This window comes from Pelobates fuscus, chromosome 2, assembly GCF_036172605.1.
Source record: "Pelobates fuscus isolate aPelFus1 chromosome 2, aPelFus1.pri, whole genome shotgun sequence".
NCBI classification, from domain to species: Eukaryota; Metazoa; Chordata; class Amphibia; order Anura; family Pelobatidae; genus Pelobates; species Pelobates fuscus.
In genome coordinates this window covers 164,665,801-164,683,038 of record NC_086318.1, presented here as the reverse complement: position 1 = coordinate 164,683,038, position 17,238 = coordinate 164,665,801, and the positions used below count along the sequence as shown (strand labels likewise).

At 41.3% G+C, this 17,238-nt stretch overlaps 1 protein-coding gene across 1 annotated transcript in view; it reads right to left on the bottom strand.

Moving 5' to 3' along the window:
- AGPAT5 (1-acylglycerol-3-phosphate O-acyltransferase 5) overlaps positions 1–17,238 on the bottom strand; it is a 64,375-nt gene that overhangs the window by 18,311 nt on the left and 28,826 nt on the right. The window contains exon 4 of the mRNA XM_063441120.1: positions 11,452–11,541. Within this exon, the coding sequence (XP_063297190.1) occupies positions 11,452–11,541 (90 nt within the window). The remainder of the gene's footprint in view (positions 1–11,451; positions 11,542–17,238) is intronic.

Below are 17,238 nucleotides of genomic sequence, written 5' to 3'. Positions count from 1 at the left end.
AGTGTGTGTATGAATGCAGTGTGTGTGTGCAGTGTGTGTGAGTGCAGTGTGTGTGAGTGCAGTGTGTGTATGAATGCAGTGTGTGTGAGTGCAGTGTGTGTATGTGCAGTGTGTGTATATGAATGAAGTGTGAGTGTGTGATGCAGTGTGTGTGATGCAGTGTGTGTTTGTGTATGTGTTGGTGGGGGTGGGCATTTAATATATTATTAATTATTATTATTTTTATTTTTTTTTATATTATTATTTAATTATTATTATTATTTTTTTTCGTCCCCCCTCCCTGCTTGATACATAGCAGGGAGGGGTGCTCCTTCCCTGGTGGTCCAGTGTCATTGGTAGTTCAGTGGGGGGGAGAGGGGGGCTGGCAGAGCTGTACTTACCTTTCCTGCAGCTCCTGTCAGCTCTCTCCTCCTCCGCGCGGTCTGTGCAGCTCCCTCTGTCAGCTCCCAGTGTAAGTCTCGCGAGAGCCGCGGCTCTCGCGAGACTTACACTGGGAGCTGACCGAGGTGCTGAACGGACGGCGCGGAGGAGGAGGGAGCTGACAGGAGCTGCAGGAAAGGTAAGTACAGCTCTGCCAGCCCCCCTCTCCCCCCCACTGAACTACCAATGACACTGGACCACCAGTCTGTATTATGGCAATGCAAATTGCCATAATACAGACTATGACTCGAGTATAAGCCGAGTTGGGGTTTTTCAGCACAAAAAATGTGCTGAAAAACTCGGCTTATACTCGAGTATATACGGTAAGTTTTCTTAAGTTCTCTAACACCTTGTATTCATTCGTTTCCCTGAACTGATGACCTCACGCTTGTAGGGCTTCAAAGTAAAAGAGCGCATTTATTTTAAGGAAACGTGCTTTTGCATGTAACTAATGTCCAACTAACTTGACATATTAACAAATGTTTGGTAATGGGACTGAAATGGTGAATGTATGCTGTTGCACAGCTGTAAACAAACATACAAATATGTCAGCAGACAGGGGGGTGGGGGGAGAAAAGCCCTAACGCGCATTAGATCAAAACAAAGGAAAATTATTCAATGCTTTCCTATGGGGATTCCAGTGACGCTGGAGGTCCCAATGCACTTTTCGTGTTCTAAGAAGCTGTAAGTCCCTCTAATTGCTGTCTGATAGACAGCCACTAGAGGAGGACTTAACCGTGCAAGGTAATTATTGCAGTTTATAAAAACTGCAATAATTACACTTGCAGGGTTAAGGATTATGGGAGTTGGCACCCAGACCACTCCAATGGGCAGAATTTGTCCCTTTAACTCAGATCTACTGAAAACATATGTTAAACAATTTTACCTGTACCATATGACCTCATCATAGTCAACATTATCAAAAAGAAATCTCAAACAAATAATGGTGCTGCATTTGGGTAACATTGTATCATTGAGCATTATTCCCAGGGAAATGCTAGTCCTCTATCACAGACATAAAAAGTGACGGCAGAACCATTCGGCCATCGAGTCTGCCCAACTTTCTAAATACTTTCATTAGTTCATTATCTTATAGCTAGGACAGCCTTATGCCTATCCCACGAATGCTTAAACTCCTTTACTGTGTTAACCTCCACTTCAGCTGGAAGGCTATTCCATGCATCCAATACCCTCTAGGTAAGGAAATACTTCCTGATATAATTATACCCTTGACTCTCTAATTTAAGACTATGCCCTCTTGTTGAGATATCCTTCCTTCTTTTTACATACAGTCTCCTCCTTAACTGTGTTGATTCCCTTTATGTATTTAAATGTTTCTATCATATCCCCCCGTTTCATCTTTCCTCCAAGCTATACATGTTAAGATCCTTTAACATTTCCTGGTAAGTTATCCTGCAATCCATGAACAAGCTTAGTAGCTCTTCTATGAACTCTCTCTAAGGCATGGGCCGTCAACCTGGTCCCTACAGCCCACTGGTGGGCGTTTCAGGATTCCAGATGGGTGGTAGGGGTTTCGGCGGCCCAACGAGCTAAAATGCTAGCTAATCCTCCTTTTGAGACATTGGGCGGGCGGGCGTGCACACATGAAAGTGCGAACGCGCGCAAACTCGTGCAAACACGAGAATGCGTGCATGCGCGTGCAAACGTGTAACACGTGGGAAGAGGAAGGTACAGGAGTGGGAGCTGATGCACGATAGCAGGGACAGGCAGAAGCGGAGCAGAGCAGTTGTAAAATATGAGAAAGAAAAGTTATAGGCAGGACAAGGAGAGAATTGTTGTTGGCTAATAATAATAATAATAATAGTAATAATAATAATAATAAGTGGGCTAACTAGCTCAGCCTTACTTTTGTATGTTGCCATAAGGAAGGTAAAAGAAAAGCATTAAAAAAAAGGGGGGATAAAAAAAAAAATAGAAAAAAGGGGATAAAATAAAGGAGGAGTAGGAGCAGAGTACTTGAAGAAGCGGAGAAAGAAGGAGCAGAGTACTTGTAAAAAGGAGAAAGAAGGAAAATAAAAAATATAAAAAGGAAGAGGAGAGAACTGTTGTTGGCTAATAATAGTAAGTGGGATACTTAGCTCAGCCTTCCTGCAGGGCATTGCTATAAGGAAGGTAAAAAAAAAAATAGAAAAGAGGGGAAAAAAAGGGTGGGGAGGGGGAATTGAGGAGGGAAGCTGATGTACAGATGAGAAATCATATTATGAGCAAACAGATACGTTGTCTGAATATCACCAAAAGATCTTTGTTTGTTCCTTACGAAAATCGAACCAGATATCAAATATTTAGTCTCGCAGCATCAACCTCAAGGATCTCATTAATAACTAGTTAAAGGTAATTTCAATTTACTTTATTATTTTCTCAATAAACTGTATAAAGTTAAAAACATTATAAACATGCATAAATTAGAAATAAAAAGATAAATGTACGTACATTTTTTTAAAATGTTTTTTTTTTTTTTTTTTTAAAACACCCTCCTTTCTAAAAAATATTCTGCACTTGCGCGAAAACTGGTGGGCGGTAAGGAAATGTTTCCCATCAAGAAAGATGCATTAGTGGGCGGTAGATAGAAAAAGGTTGACTACCCCTTCTCTAAAGTATCAATATCCTTCTGGAGATACGGTCTCCAGTACTGCGTACAATACTCCAAGTGAGGTCTCACCAGTGTTCTGTACAATGGCATGAGCACTTCCCTCTTTCTACTGCTAATACCTCTCCCTATACAACCAAGCATTCTGCTAGCATTCCCTGCTTTATTATATTTTCTGCCTAATCCAGTTAATACAAAAATGAAACGTGCATAAATATACTGTACAATACAGTAAAACGCAAATTTAGTTCATATAAACAAACCCAAGTTAAAAACATAAATGATGGCCTTGATTAATACCACAATACTGAAACGTATTTTTAAGTGGGCAAGTTGCTTTGAATAGAAATTTCCTTTTTCACAACTGAATATAAAAAGATTGTCTGTATTATAGGTTCTATATGTATTATTTAAATCCATTCATACAAGACAATTTATATTTTCATAGCATCTCCTATCTCAACCTTGGCTCTGTCAGGAAAAACATCTTTACATATTATTTGGTTTGACACAAAGCATCTGCCAAAGCTATGCACAATATGAACATTCGATAACCGCTCAGAGTGTATTTTTAAGATGTCCTCCATTGAGTAAGAGTAGGGCTGGAGATGCCCTGAAATCCATTTACTTATATATATGTATGCAATACAAAATAATATTCACAAATGCTATAATACACCCATGTATTTTATTTAAAATAAACTATGACACTTTCCTTTCAATAGTTGCAAAAGCTATACATCCCAAGATGTCAGTCTATAAAAGGATATGGAACAGTTGGAATGGAACAATTTGGCAAAAATTAGGAGGGCTACTTGAAGGCTAATGCCCAGATATAAGGTCATAAATAAGAGGATAACTTGTGGATATTTTTTTTTTTTTTTTAAACAGATCAGCTACTTGAGCCTGGATTTGGTTGTTTGGCTACAATTTAAAGTTTAGTGGTGCAACACCCAAGTCTAAAGTTGATTCAGTACAAAGAGCATGTAAATCTGGTGACTCCCAATAGCGATCTGGATTAATCTCAGCTACTGCAAACAAACCTTGACACCGATTTCTGACAGCTTTGCTGGTTTAAATACACAAAACCACAGAGCAACCCTATAGAGCATGCCAATCCACACTTAGATCCTTTATTCATTTCTTTTCATCTAGGGATTAAATTGTCAGTGAAACAGCTCAAATGCTTGAAGACTGCTAGAAAAGGCTTATGAACATGATACAAGTTTTGCTAAATTCTTCGTAACATAAGCCTAAGCAGATCTTGTTTGAGTAGCAAAACTATAGGCTTATCCTTGTTTGCAGTAGGTTTACCTTGTGATCTAACTTCGATAAATACCCTATGAAACCAGTATGCTCTCAACTATAGCACATTTGACATACTACCACCCCCAGGTAGAAGATGTTATGGATCTTGCCTGTAACTTAATGTAGTATCAGACTTGCTGTAGTTCAAATTTGAAGTAGAAGAACTAGGAGGCTAGTGCTTATACATGGAAAATCACCAAACCTATATGGTCTCTAGGAGTAGTATTTGTTTGAAAACAGAGCCTGACTCATAGCAAGTTTCCACAACAATGTGACCACCCTGAAGGACTCCGTCCAACAGCGGCATACCCAGCACTATCACCACTGAAGAAAAGCCGCATTACACTCAGCGCCTCTTGACAACAATCAAGTCAAACACAGTGGCAAAGAAAATCACACTGGATGGTATATATCGTGTAACAAGCTCTGTCCGCATCTCACCCGACACCTCCAGGGATGTCGTCCTACACTGTGTAACCATACACGACAAGATTCAAATAATGTCTGCCTTGAAAGGTAAAACACCACTAGAATTAGAGGACGCAAAACTCTTTTTTCAAGATCTCACCAGACCCACATTACTCCGGCGTAAATCCTTTGAAGACTACCCTGCGCAAAGCTAACGTACCATATAGATGGGGTAACACCGACTCCTTACTTGTCCATCACTCTGGGACCACTCACAACCTCACCCCCCCGATAGGAGCCTCTGCCTTTCTGAATGCACTGGGACTTCATCCGGGGCAACATCCTTCTACAAATGGAAACCAAAATGCAACCTGGGACCCAGCACCTCAATCGGACCGGCGACAAGGAGTCTACAGCCCCCGAATACCTGAACCTGATCAGGGACTGAGACATCCTCAACTGTGATCAGCCAAATGACTATTCAGATCAACTAAAATGTTTGCTTTGACTTTTATTTCAACCAAGTGTTCATTTTTTTAATGCTTTTATACACAACATAAACCAAACGCACGAAAAGAAGCCCTAACCCCCAACTACAAAGGGGCTTAAACACCCTTTTTGACCAGCAAGTAACTGGCCTTCAACCCTCATGTTAGCTGGAGACAAGTGGCTTCTTAAATAACCTCCCCCCCCCCCCCGCCAACCCATAGGTCAGGGGTAACCTTAAACATGCCAGACCACTACCTTGAACCCGCACTGGCCAACACTTACACAAGCATGGCCATCACACCACACACGGTGCCCCTTTGGCACACACATCCTGGCATTTCCTAAGCACATAGGAACCAGCTTGAGAGCACACACGGGTAGGCTCCAACGCAGCATTGCATCCTATTGAGCCAAAATGGAGCATACTTCCCACCTCACACCTGTAGTATCCCGGGAGCGCAGCACACATTAATCACTAGCCTGTTGAATTTCTGCTAGCTCTGGGCTTGTCCCCGAACATGTCCACAATAAAAATGTGTTTACCAAACGCATTTCAATGTATATCCTGATAACCTTAAATGATGTATGAAAACTTGCTACCATTGTATACCTGAAATCTAAGAACCTCCTGAAATGCCTAATGTATCTTAAACGTATAACTGAGCACGAAAAAATGAAGAATTAAAAAAATAAAAATAAAATGCAATTCAGCTATGTAACTATGTAACAGACAACAAAAGTTAATTTTTACACAACACTGAGTAGTGCCAAATATAAAGTCCATCGTTGCAAAGGCTACAAATATAAAGTCCATCGTTGCAAAGGCTATCTATTAAATTACTAACTTTGCCATGATAGTAAAAGCCAGATCCCAACAAATATGACATACAGAGAGTATATAATTGCAGAAAACTACTGGAACATACTAAATATTGTCAAGCAAAATTAGGCATCAAATAAGCAAACCAAATAAATTATTATAGTATAACAAGTACAAAAGTACAATAATCCAAGAGTATTTCAAGATAGTCATCAACACTACATAAAAAATAAAAATATACTTTATAGTTCTAAATTTCTAATAGTTAAAGGGACACTATAGTCACCAGAACAACTACAGCCTAATGTAGTTGTTTTGTCAAGTACAATCATTGCCTCCTTGCCTTTTAATGCAAACAGAGAAAAGGCAGTGTTTACATTGCCCCCTAGGGAAACCTCCAAGTGGCCACTCCTCAGATGGCCACTGGAGGGGCTTCCTGGCTCAGTGCTGCATAGTAGGGAGCACTACCGTTCAGAGTCTCCACGCTCTGCATGGGGACACTGAATTTTCAATGCATCTCTATGAGGAGGTGCTGATTGGCTAAAACAGCGTTTGGCCCCGCCCCCACTCTGATTTTGACCAATCCAATGCTCTTACTGATCATTATTGAGGCTGAGCCCTTGAACTCCACTGTATCACATTGCTGCAATCTACATTTTTGTTACCAAGTTGTTCACCTTCAGAAATACAGTTTACTGGCTGCACTGCAGCTGTTAAACCTGCATATAAAGTAGCAGTTGCTATTTTGGACTCCAGTTACAACAACTCTCCGGCACTTGAGAACTGCTTTGCCAGATCATACAAGGCATTCTCTGTTTGCTACTTTGCTACTCTTGATTGTTTCTTCCTGCTATAGGCCTACTGGGCCTTTCGAGGGTTACCTGGACATATTTTCAATTTACACGGATTAGCTTCATATCCTGTCTAACCACCGTTTTTCTCAAGAAAGCCAACGAAGTAGGCCTGCAAATGATCAAATTCAAAGCCTTGAGTCTTTCTAAAAAAAAATGGCGGAGCTTGCCATTAAACGGTCGGTGATCCTCATCTCGCCGGTGCAAAAGGATAAACTTTACTGACCAGATCACTATATCTGTACTTAAATGTGCACCGGGGTACACAGAAACCAACACTCCACTGCCCCATGAAGCAGCAAAAGATACTGACTCACTACCAGAAAACACTGATGTTGTACAACAACATAACCTCTTAGAGTCTGTGGAGTCAGCATGAAGACACCACCTAACTTGAACAACCCTAACCTCTACAACACTCAGGCTGAACATGACACACTGGCTGGAATCTCTGTCATTCTTACATGACACAATACTGCTACACGAACACCTTTGCTACGCAAATAATAGGGATGGTCCCACAACGATGCTACTGCAGTCCTACCCAACTCTGGTATCCCAAAAATGTTGTACCCCTATATCAACAATCATACCTGTTACAAGTACAAAGTTTGAGTATAATTGAGAGACATGCTCCTAGGGGTAAACAATGCGGTTATATCATTGTACTGATTGTGCAACCTTTCTAATTCCTTGTACCTCTTAAACTTATAACTAAGAAAAAAAAAAAGGAGTGCAAACTGACCTACCTACAACCCCCGACATGCTGGAAACACCTGGCTAGTATTAGTTACCTCTACAACTTGCCAGCATGAAGACCACTGGCGAGAAATGTACACCTCACAAGCTGATTCCGTTTATCACCATAAGATACCTTAAAGTGGCTCTGTCACCATACACAAATATTAAGTATTTCATTCAGATATAAGCTATAACACTTACATTTAAATTCCAACTTACTTAAAAGATAAGACAAAATAGAGACTACTTTGTCATATAGTTAAGCCTGAAGTTGACAAAACTTGACAAGACTTGATCTAGGGAGGCTCTCACAGGATCCTCCACAGACATCAGTGTTGTACGCTCGTGCACTGATGCAGATCCCAGTGGATGAAGTGCAAGAATTTGAAGGAGGAGGATGGCAGTGACCTCAGAGAACAGCTTCAGATAGATGTATCTACCTTCCTCTACATCACCACGACAGTACACTCCAATCTCACAAATGTGACAAGGCTGATTTAAAGCATCACTGTTTCCAGTCTTTTACCTCTCCCCTCTCAAAAAGGGGGAATGCTGGACAATAGCCCCACTATTCTGGCCAAGGTCTGTGTATATCCAATATTTTTTGCTCACTTTTAATGCTGGAAGATGTATTTCTCTTTTCGTGCTGGAATCTGTATTTATTTTTATTCTTTTCAACCTTACCTATCATCAACAGCCCTAGAACACTTTTCTCATTGGCATTGGATAAATAGTTTTGCTCGAAATCTGGGGGCCTTATAATCTCCCCTCTGCTGTGACTATAGCTGCTCACCGTTTTTGCTCATTTACGGATACACAGCCTTTTATGCATTTCTGCTACAAAGAACTGTCTACCAATTGACAGACATTACAAGAACGGATTACCATATACTGCTCTATCATACACAGCAGACAGAGTTATAAATTAAAGTGAGAAGTGTCATAACTTTGAATTCCTAACAATTCTCACTTTAGTAAGCAACTCTTTGTGATATAGCCCTGTTTTAATGCAGAACTTTAACTTGACACATCTATTCAAACATTTTTTTTTTTTGCATTCTCCTGTCAGAGAGCCATGCCATTTCAGTTTTGCTAAACAGGTTATCTGATATTAACATATGTTTGAAAAAAATAGTTTCATGTCTACTATTCCTTAAAGCAGTGCTCCCCAACCTTTTTATCGCCGCGGACCGGTAAACATTTGATAATTTTTCCGTGGCCCACTTGTTTTGATTTAATAAGACAAAAAAAAAAAACAGTCACATATATTAAAAAAACACGCAGACACATACATAGTCAGAAAATCACAAACACAGTCACATAAAGACATAGACTCAAAATTGTGTGTATGTGTGTGTGAGCGGTGCAGTGTGTATGTGAGGGTGGCAGTGTGTGTGTGTTTGGGGCGGTGTGTGTATGGGGGGCAGTGTTTGCGGGGCAGTGTGTGTAGTGTGTGTATGGGGCAGTGTGTGTAGTGTGTGTATGGGGCAGTGTTTGTGGGGCAGTGTGTGTAGTGTGTGTATGGGGGCAGTGTTTGCAGTGTGTGTATGGGGGCAGTGTGTGTAGTGTGTGTATGGGGGCAGTGTTTGGGGGCAGTGTGTGTAGGGCTGTGTGTGTAGTGTGTGTATGGGGCAGTGTGTGTAGTGTGTGTATGGGGCAGTGTTTGTAGGGCTGTGTGTGTAGTGTGTGTATGGGGCAGTGTGTGTATGGGGAGTAAGGAGGGTAGGGAGGCTTTTTTTTATTTATTTAATTAAATATAATATATTGATGTCCCCCCTCCCTTCTTACCTTTACTGGGAGGAGGGGGGACATTTCTTAGTCCCTGGTGGTCCGGTGGGGATTCCCTGGTGGTCCGGTGGTGGTGAGATGAACTCTAGCCCAGTTACAGGGCTAGAGTTCACTCTCGCGAGATTTGGAGCGTTGCCGTGGTTACCGCGGCAACGCTCCAAATCTCGCGAGAGGAGGACCCGGAGGAGCTGCAGGTAAGAGCTCCTGGGTCCTCTCTCCCTCCCCTGCCGGCTGCCAGCACCGTGCCTGCGGACCGGGGAGGGAGATCTCTGATCTCCCCTCCGGTCCGCAGGCACATTGCAGGGCTGGCACTTGGGCAATGCCAGCCCTGCATTAGCCGGCAGGCTCGCACACCCCTGGGCGGCCCGGTACCGTTTGATCCGCGGACCGGTCGGGGGTTGGGGAACACTGCCTTAAAGCACTTCTGCTTGACCTCTTAGTGACCAGACCACTTTTAAATTTTCTTACCGTTTGGGACCAGGGCTGTTTTTACATGTCTGTGGTGTTTGTGTTTAAATGTAATTATCCTCTTACTCATTTACTGTAACCACACATATTACATACTGTTTTTTCGCCATCAAATGGTCTTTCTAAAGATACCATTATTTTCATCATATCATCTAATTTACTATACATTTTTATTTTATAAAATATGAAAAAAAAACAAACACTTTTTCGAACTGTGGCCCCCAAAATCTGTTACGCATCTACAACCGCCAGAAAACACCCGCGCTAAATAGTTTCTAAATTTTGTCCTGTGTTTAGAAATACCCAATGTCAACATGTTCTTAACTTTTTTGAAAGTTATAGGGCAATAAGTACAAGTAGCACTTTGCTATTTCCAAACCATTTTTTTTTTTCAAAGTTACGTTTTTTTCAAAGTTTTTCAAGTTACATTGTGACACTAATATGTGTCAGGAATCCCTGAACAACCCTCCACATGTATAGATTTTTTTAAAAGAAGACAACCTAAGGTATTAAACTTGGGGTATTTTGACTCTTTTCACGCAATCATTTTACCACCAATCTATGCCAAATTAAAAGAAAAATAATTTGTGCTTTTTTTTTGACACACATAGCAATTTAAGAATACATATACAGAGAACTTTAAGTGTTTCTGCCAAAGAACGTGCAGCACTGCCCCAGGAAGCATTTCTAGCAGCCATATGAAGAGTGGCCAGTGAAGGTATCCCTAGGCTGTAATGTAAACACTGCATTTTATCTGAAAAGGCAATGTTTACTCCAAAAAGCCTGAAGGGTATACTCACCAAAGCAAATTCAATAAGCTGTAGTTGTTCTGGTGACTATAGTGTCCCTTTACATATTTTTAAAGAGGTTTTTACACGGTATAATGTTCTCTGGCCACAAACAGCCTGGTCCCCCATTGAAGGGATGGTTTCAGCAGAGATTATTATACACTACCTTAATCATACCAGTAATAGGCTGAATGTGGTTGGCTAAAACGCTCAGCCAATCACCGCTGCTCACTGTTGCTCAGGCTAATGCTTCCTCAGTCCAAGCAGCACAGAGAAAACTGGCTGCTAGGGACTCTTGTTTAGTATTAAAACAAACACTAAAACCGGTTTAACACTAAAAACAGCCATTATAACAACTACAATGAGATAAAGCAGTTTCAGTGCCTACTCGTGCCTAGTGTCTTTTAAAGTGGCTCGGTCACTCCCTCTCCCCTATTGATATGCCCAAAATCGTCTCTTTCTGCAGTCCCCTTTATTTCTATATTTTTTTTTTAACTAAGCTTATTTTCAATATACTAAGGTGAGGATTATAAATGCTTTATGCTGTCTCTGAAAAGGCAGTGTTTCCATGAAAATGCCTGAAGGGAGCTATTATACTCACCAGAACAACTACATTAAGCTGTAGTTGTTCTGGTGACTATAGTGTCCCTTTAAAAAGAAAAGGAAAGTGTCAAGGATCTAGCATATACTCATAAAACTAGACAGCTGAAATAGAATCTATAATGAAAACACAGAATATGTAAAACATTACAAATCACTTACTTTAGTTCCTGCTTTGACCTGACACTGCAACTTCTCTCTCATTGCTTTTTCATTGAATTTTGCACTTCTTTTGACATAAATACCACCATGCTGTGGGAAACAATTTGTATTATATTATTGCATTTCAATAGAAAGTAAAAAAATAAAATGGGAGGGGGGAGACACAAAAATTACATATTTTTACATTTAAAAGACAGCAACATTATATAAAAATAACATATATAAATCATCAAAATGACAAGAGAAGTTATATTATGAAAATGGGCATACCAAATACCATAACAACCTAGGATCTTGTTTATATTATACAGCGAAGACATTCCCTGCCAAGGTGTCCTTTACCCATGCCCATCTAAGTACAGTACTTGTTACAAGTCCAAATCTTCTCCAACAAGATCTTTGACAGCTTACTATGAAGGATCTATGGTAGAGTATTTGTGCGTAAAAGCTCCATTCACACAAGTGAGAACAGAGTAACATACTGACCTCTGCCTAAACTATGCTGTTCGTTTAGGCAGAGGTCACTGCCAGAAGTTGTTTATATAAAAATATATATTCACTTTAAAAAGCTCTTTTTTTCTTTTTCTCTTCACAATCCAACATACCAGATGCATAAAGCACTTCACGTCTGAAGTTCTCAACTTGCTGAAGTGTTTTGTGTGTCTGGAGTTTGTCATATTTGTGACAGTTTATAAAAGTGCATTGAAGAGCATAGGAAATCCACAATCCCATGCATGCTCAATGAGAAGCCTCGGATTGGAGCATCCCCTGGCACAGATGTGCTGGGGAAAAAAATGGGAGGGGTTGCAAAGGCTGCAGACAGCAGAACTGCAGCTTTTGCAAGCTGTGTTTTTATATGCCAAAAAAAGCAGCAAAAATACAGTGCTTGCAAACTTGTTTTGGAGGTAGATCTACTGAAGTGTACAGAATGTTACATTAAAATCTTCAGTCAAAAAGTGCTCAGTAGTGAAGTGGTAAAAAACAAACAAAAAAACCCCCCGATTATTTAACCCCATCACTGCCAAGCATTTTTTTGATGGAAAAAAATATTAGCATAATATTTGCTTTGAGGGATGTGAATAAACATATAACACAGCAATGTTGTGTATAGATTGCTTTGTAGACAAATTTAAAAATGTAAATGATGGGACATTTTTTATTTTTCATTGTTTGTTTATCCTGACACAAATATTTAGGAAATAAAAAGCTTTAGAAAGTTTTAGAGTCTCTTTTAAATATCACATAGGGTCTGAAATGTTAGATAAAAGCAAAAAAATCAAATTAAAAATAAAGTTCTCACATATAGTAGATGTGACAAAATAAATAAATAAAAATAGTCAAATACCTTGCTTGTAGGCATTTGTTAGGACCCTGACAGCATTACTAGCAATACAGCTTACTAAAAATGACAACAGAACGTAAAAAGAAGGTCTACCTTTTATCATAAAGCCCAAACACGGTTAATATAAATCACATCTTTCTGAAATAAAGATACTTAAAACATCCACAATAATCTTTATCAATCTCTGGAATGCCAATGTAATGATAAGATCGAAATGGAGTCCATTCACTCCTCCACCTTCCTGATGCTATGAATAATATAACCCATTGAAACGTCCTGTACTGTTTGAAAGCAGGGGTGAGCTTACATTTTCATTACATTAAAAGACAATATATCAGTTGATAGTGGTTTATGCCAAAAAACAATTTCGGGATTATTCTAACATTTAATAACCGAATAATTTAAATTTTATTAAAGACAGGAGGTGAATATTTGCTTATTTTTCTTTACTGAAACTCCCAGCAAAGAAATAGTTAACAATCCGTTTAAAAAAGTTTAACCAATCAGCATGCATCATAGTAATATAAACTGCCATCAGGCTCCTTCCAACTCCTCTTTCTTGATGAAGCCGAACAGTTGTAGAGTCAACCATGTAAACGAAGAACAGGAGAACTAGGAGTAGATAATGATGTAAGATCAAGTAGGAGAAAAACAGTGCTCAACAGGCGGAGGAGACTTTAAATAGGGATGACAAGAGATCTTCACACTAGAAGGAAAGAGAGAAATATCGTGAAAGTATGGTCTCTTGGGCAAGAGAAAACCAAACTAAAAATGCAATAAAGCTAATGTTCAAATTGAATGCAAGAAAAACAAAGTTACAAATCAAATGACCTGTATAGGTTCAATAAGGAGGTCAAGCCAAGAGAACACTAGCCACCTTTAGAAATGGAGGCACAATGAAATACTTACCCAGAAGGGTGGGTAAAAGTATTTCGGGTGAGAAAATATTCGCCTTCTGTCTTTAATAAAATTTAGATTATTCGGTCACTAAATGTTAGAATAATCCCAAATTTTATGGCAAGACAGGAGGCTTCATAATTGCTGTTTTAACGCGTAGATAGCATGGATAAAGAAACATGAGGAGATTGCCTAAAATAAAAAGTACGGAAAGTAGACTCCCTGGACCAATCAGTGGAGGATAAAATCTCCGCCAGGGAGCCTCCAGCCATAAATACAGAAGAAGCGTCAGCGCATCTAACCGAGTGAGCCCCAAAAGATGCATCAATGTCAGCTAGAGGCCATTTAATCCACCGAGCAATAGTAGGGCAGGACACTGGCTTGTGTGGTCTTACATAAGACAAAATGAGGAGTCCAGTAGGCGCTCTAAGAGGGATAGTGTAAGAGATGTAGTGTCTTACACAGCAGGCTAAACAGAGGAGGGGTTTCTCCAGAAAATAAGGGTAACTCACTGTATACGAATTGGTCTTGGTGCGTCTAGTGATGTGGAAGTTCACCCCCTCTGGAGTGAAATTGAGGGCATGAAAGCCAAATGCCCTGATGTCGGAGACTCTCCGGAAAGAGACCAAACAGAGAAGAAGTGCCAATTTGGCTGACAGCTGGCATAGAGAGAGCGCCTCGTTGTCTGGTGTAGATTCTAAGAATGCTAGCATGAGAGCCACATCCCAGAAATGACTATATTTAGGAGCCAGAGGCCTTGCGATGCGGATGACACGCAAGAGTCTACATACAGAAGGATGTTTGCCTACTGAAGAATTGTCAATAGGAATGTGAGCTGCAGAAATAGCAGATCGAAACACGTGCATAGACCGGTAGGATTTGCCCTGATCAAAAATAAATGACAGGAAATTGATATTAGTTAGACACGTTGAAAAGGGATCAATGTCCTTTTCCAAACAGCAGCAACTCCAGCGACGCCATGCAGAGAGGTAACAGCGCCTAGTTCCTGGGGCCCATGAGTCCCAGAGGAGTCCCTGAGCAGTAGCCGAAAGGCCTGAGGACATTCCAGGATCCCCTGAAACGGTACAAGCCACTAGTCAGAGATGATCCCGAAGTGCCAACAGGTGAAAGTTGCCTGCCGGGTCTCTGAGGAGATCGCAGGAAATTGGTAGAAGCAGGGAAAATTGGGCTCGCTATAGGGGGTCAGCAGAGTTATCTTCACGCCTTGAGTTTTGAGATACTGTAGTGTCCGTGGGATCATCGAAAATGGAGGGAACGCATACGCTCCGGACGTTGGCCACGTCTGTAAGAAGGCATAGACTGCAAGGCACGCTGGATCTGACAGCCAGCTGAAAAATGCGTCCGTCTGATGGTTGAGGCAAGATGCAAACAGATCCATGTTGACTGGTACCCGCCAGATATGCAGATGGTGAAAGATTTGCGGGTCCAGTTGCCAATCGCTGGAATCTCTCCAGTGTCGGGAAAACCAGTCTGCGATGAGGTTGTCGTATCCAGGTAGATATTCCGCTCGAAGGGAGATATTCCTGTCTAGGCAGAACTGATACAATTCTTTTGTCAGGTCTGAAAGCATCTTCGTTTTGGAACCTCCTAGACGATTCACATAGAGAACCGTTGACACATTGTCCATCTTCAGGACCAAGGAACAATTGTAGACGTCCTTGGCGAAACTGCAGATTGCGAAGGAACCTGCAATTAGTTTGAGGCAATTGATATGAAGCTCTCTTTCCGATTGGGACCAAAGTACTCCGGTAGAATGTTCTGAGAAAGTCACGCCCCATCCGAGAAGGCTTGCATCTGACTCCAGAATGAAATCTGGTTTGGATCCGAAGATGGCTCTCCTGTTCCAAGCTTCCATATGATGTAGCCACCAGTGGAGTTCTAGCCATACTTCGTCTGTGTGCGTGATCTGCTGATCGTAAGTAACGTGTTTTCAGGCGCTGTAGTGCTCGGTAGTGTAACGGGGCAGGGAATATTGCTTGTATTGAAGCAGAGAGTAGGCAGATGATGCGGGCTAGATCCCGCAGGCAGAGGTATGGTGACACCAGCAAGCTCCGAATATCCTTTTTGATGGATTTGATCTTTGTTGTAGGACTGCCTGAACAGAATCTATCTGGAATCCAAGGAAATGCACCATCTTAGACAGAGTGAGAGATGATTTCTGGAGATTGATCACAAAGCCAAGGTTCTGTAACAAAGCTATGAACAAAGAGCGTATGAAGTTGTAGCGTCTTCTGGTCCTGAGCCATGAGGAGGATATATGATGGACCGAATTCCCTGGGAGCGTAGTAATGCCATTACTGGTTTTATTAGTTTGGTAAAACACCAGGGTGCGGAAGATAGGCCGAAGGGAAGGCAAGTGAATTGCCATAGTTCCTCCTCCCAACGAAACTGAAGGAGGCAGCAATGGGCTGGTGTTACTGGTACCGTGAGGTATGCATCCTTTAAATCAAAGCCGGAGAACCAATCTCCCTCGCAGAGTAGGTCTCGTAACAAATTGATTCCCTCCATTTTGAAATGTCAGTACGTGATGAACCTGTTTAGATCTCTCAGATTGATAACAGGTCGAAAGTCTCCTGATTTTTTCTTGACCAAAAACATGTTGCTTATGAAGACCTGTGGGCCAAAAACTCTATCGATAGCACCCTTGGTGAAAAGTTTGTCAAGTTCGATCCGTATAGTCGACTCGTCTGTCAATTATATTTTGATCGGGATAGGAGGAAAAGTTTGTATCGGATCGTCTGTGAAGTCCAGGATGAAACCGGACACCGTCTGAAGGATCCCGGGTGAGTTAAGACCACAGTTGGGGAAAAAAGGGTTAACTGGCCTGCAATAGGTATATGAGAATAAGGGGGATTCATTACCTGTAGCAGTGCGACCGCGGAGGGAAGCAGATCCACGTTCTCGGATAGCTCCACGAGAGGGGATAAACTGCCTGTGGTGGAAACGGGTACTGCCTGAGTTCCAAGTGTCTGATGGTCGAGGCCTGTAGCCCGTAAAGGTGGCTCTGCCAGTCGCTCGGCCTCTGTAGCGACCAGGTCTCCAAGAAAAATGTTGCGTGCAAAATACCTTGCGAAGGGAAGACTGCGCTTTGGTTAGTGTAGTAAATACGGAAACATGTTTACTTAGTTCTTTTATGAACTTGCCTCCAAATAAAATCCCATGAGCCTCAGGACCAAGTTCTTTAACGCCTAATTCGGCAAGCTTGGCATCAATTTTGTAAAGGACAGCCTTCTGCTGTTCTGTCGAGATGGACACATTGGCATTGCCTAAGAGGCATAAAGCCCTTTTGTGCCCATTCTTGCACCATATGTGCGTCAAAAGTGCCACCTGTCAAAGCCTTGTCTGCAATAAGAAAATATGGATGAGCGGGTCCGCAACATCCATAAGTTTATCTTGAGTGGCCTTCAGGCCTTATTCTAAACCCTTACGGGAATCTCTCCCTGACATTCAGAAAAGTAACAAGAAAGCAGTCAAATTTGTGTGTAATTGCTACCTTGTCTGGGATGATGGGTCGTGGGCGTTCTGCC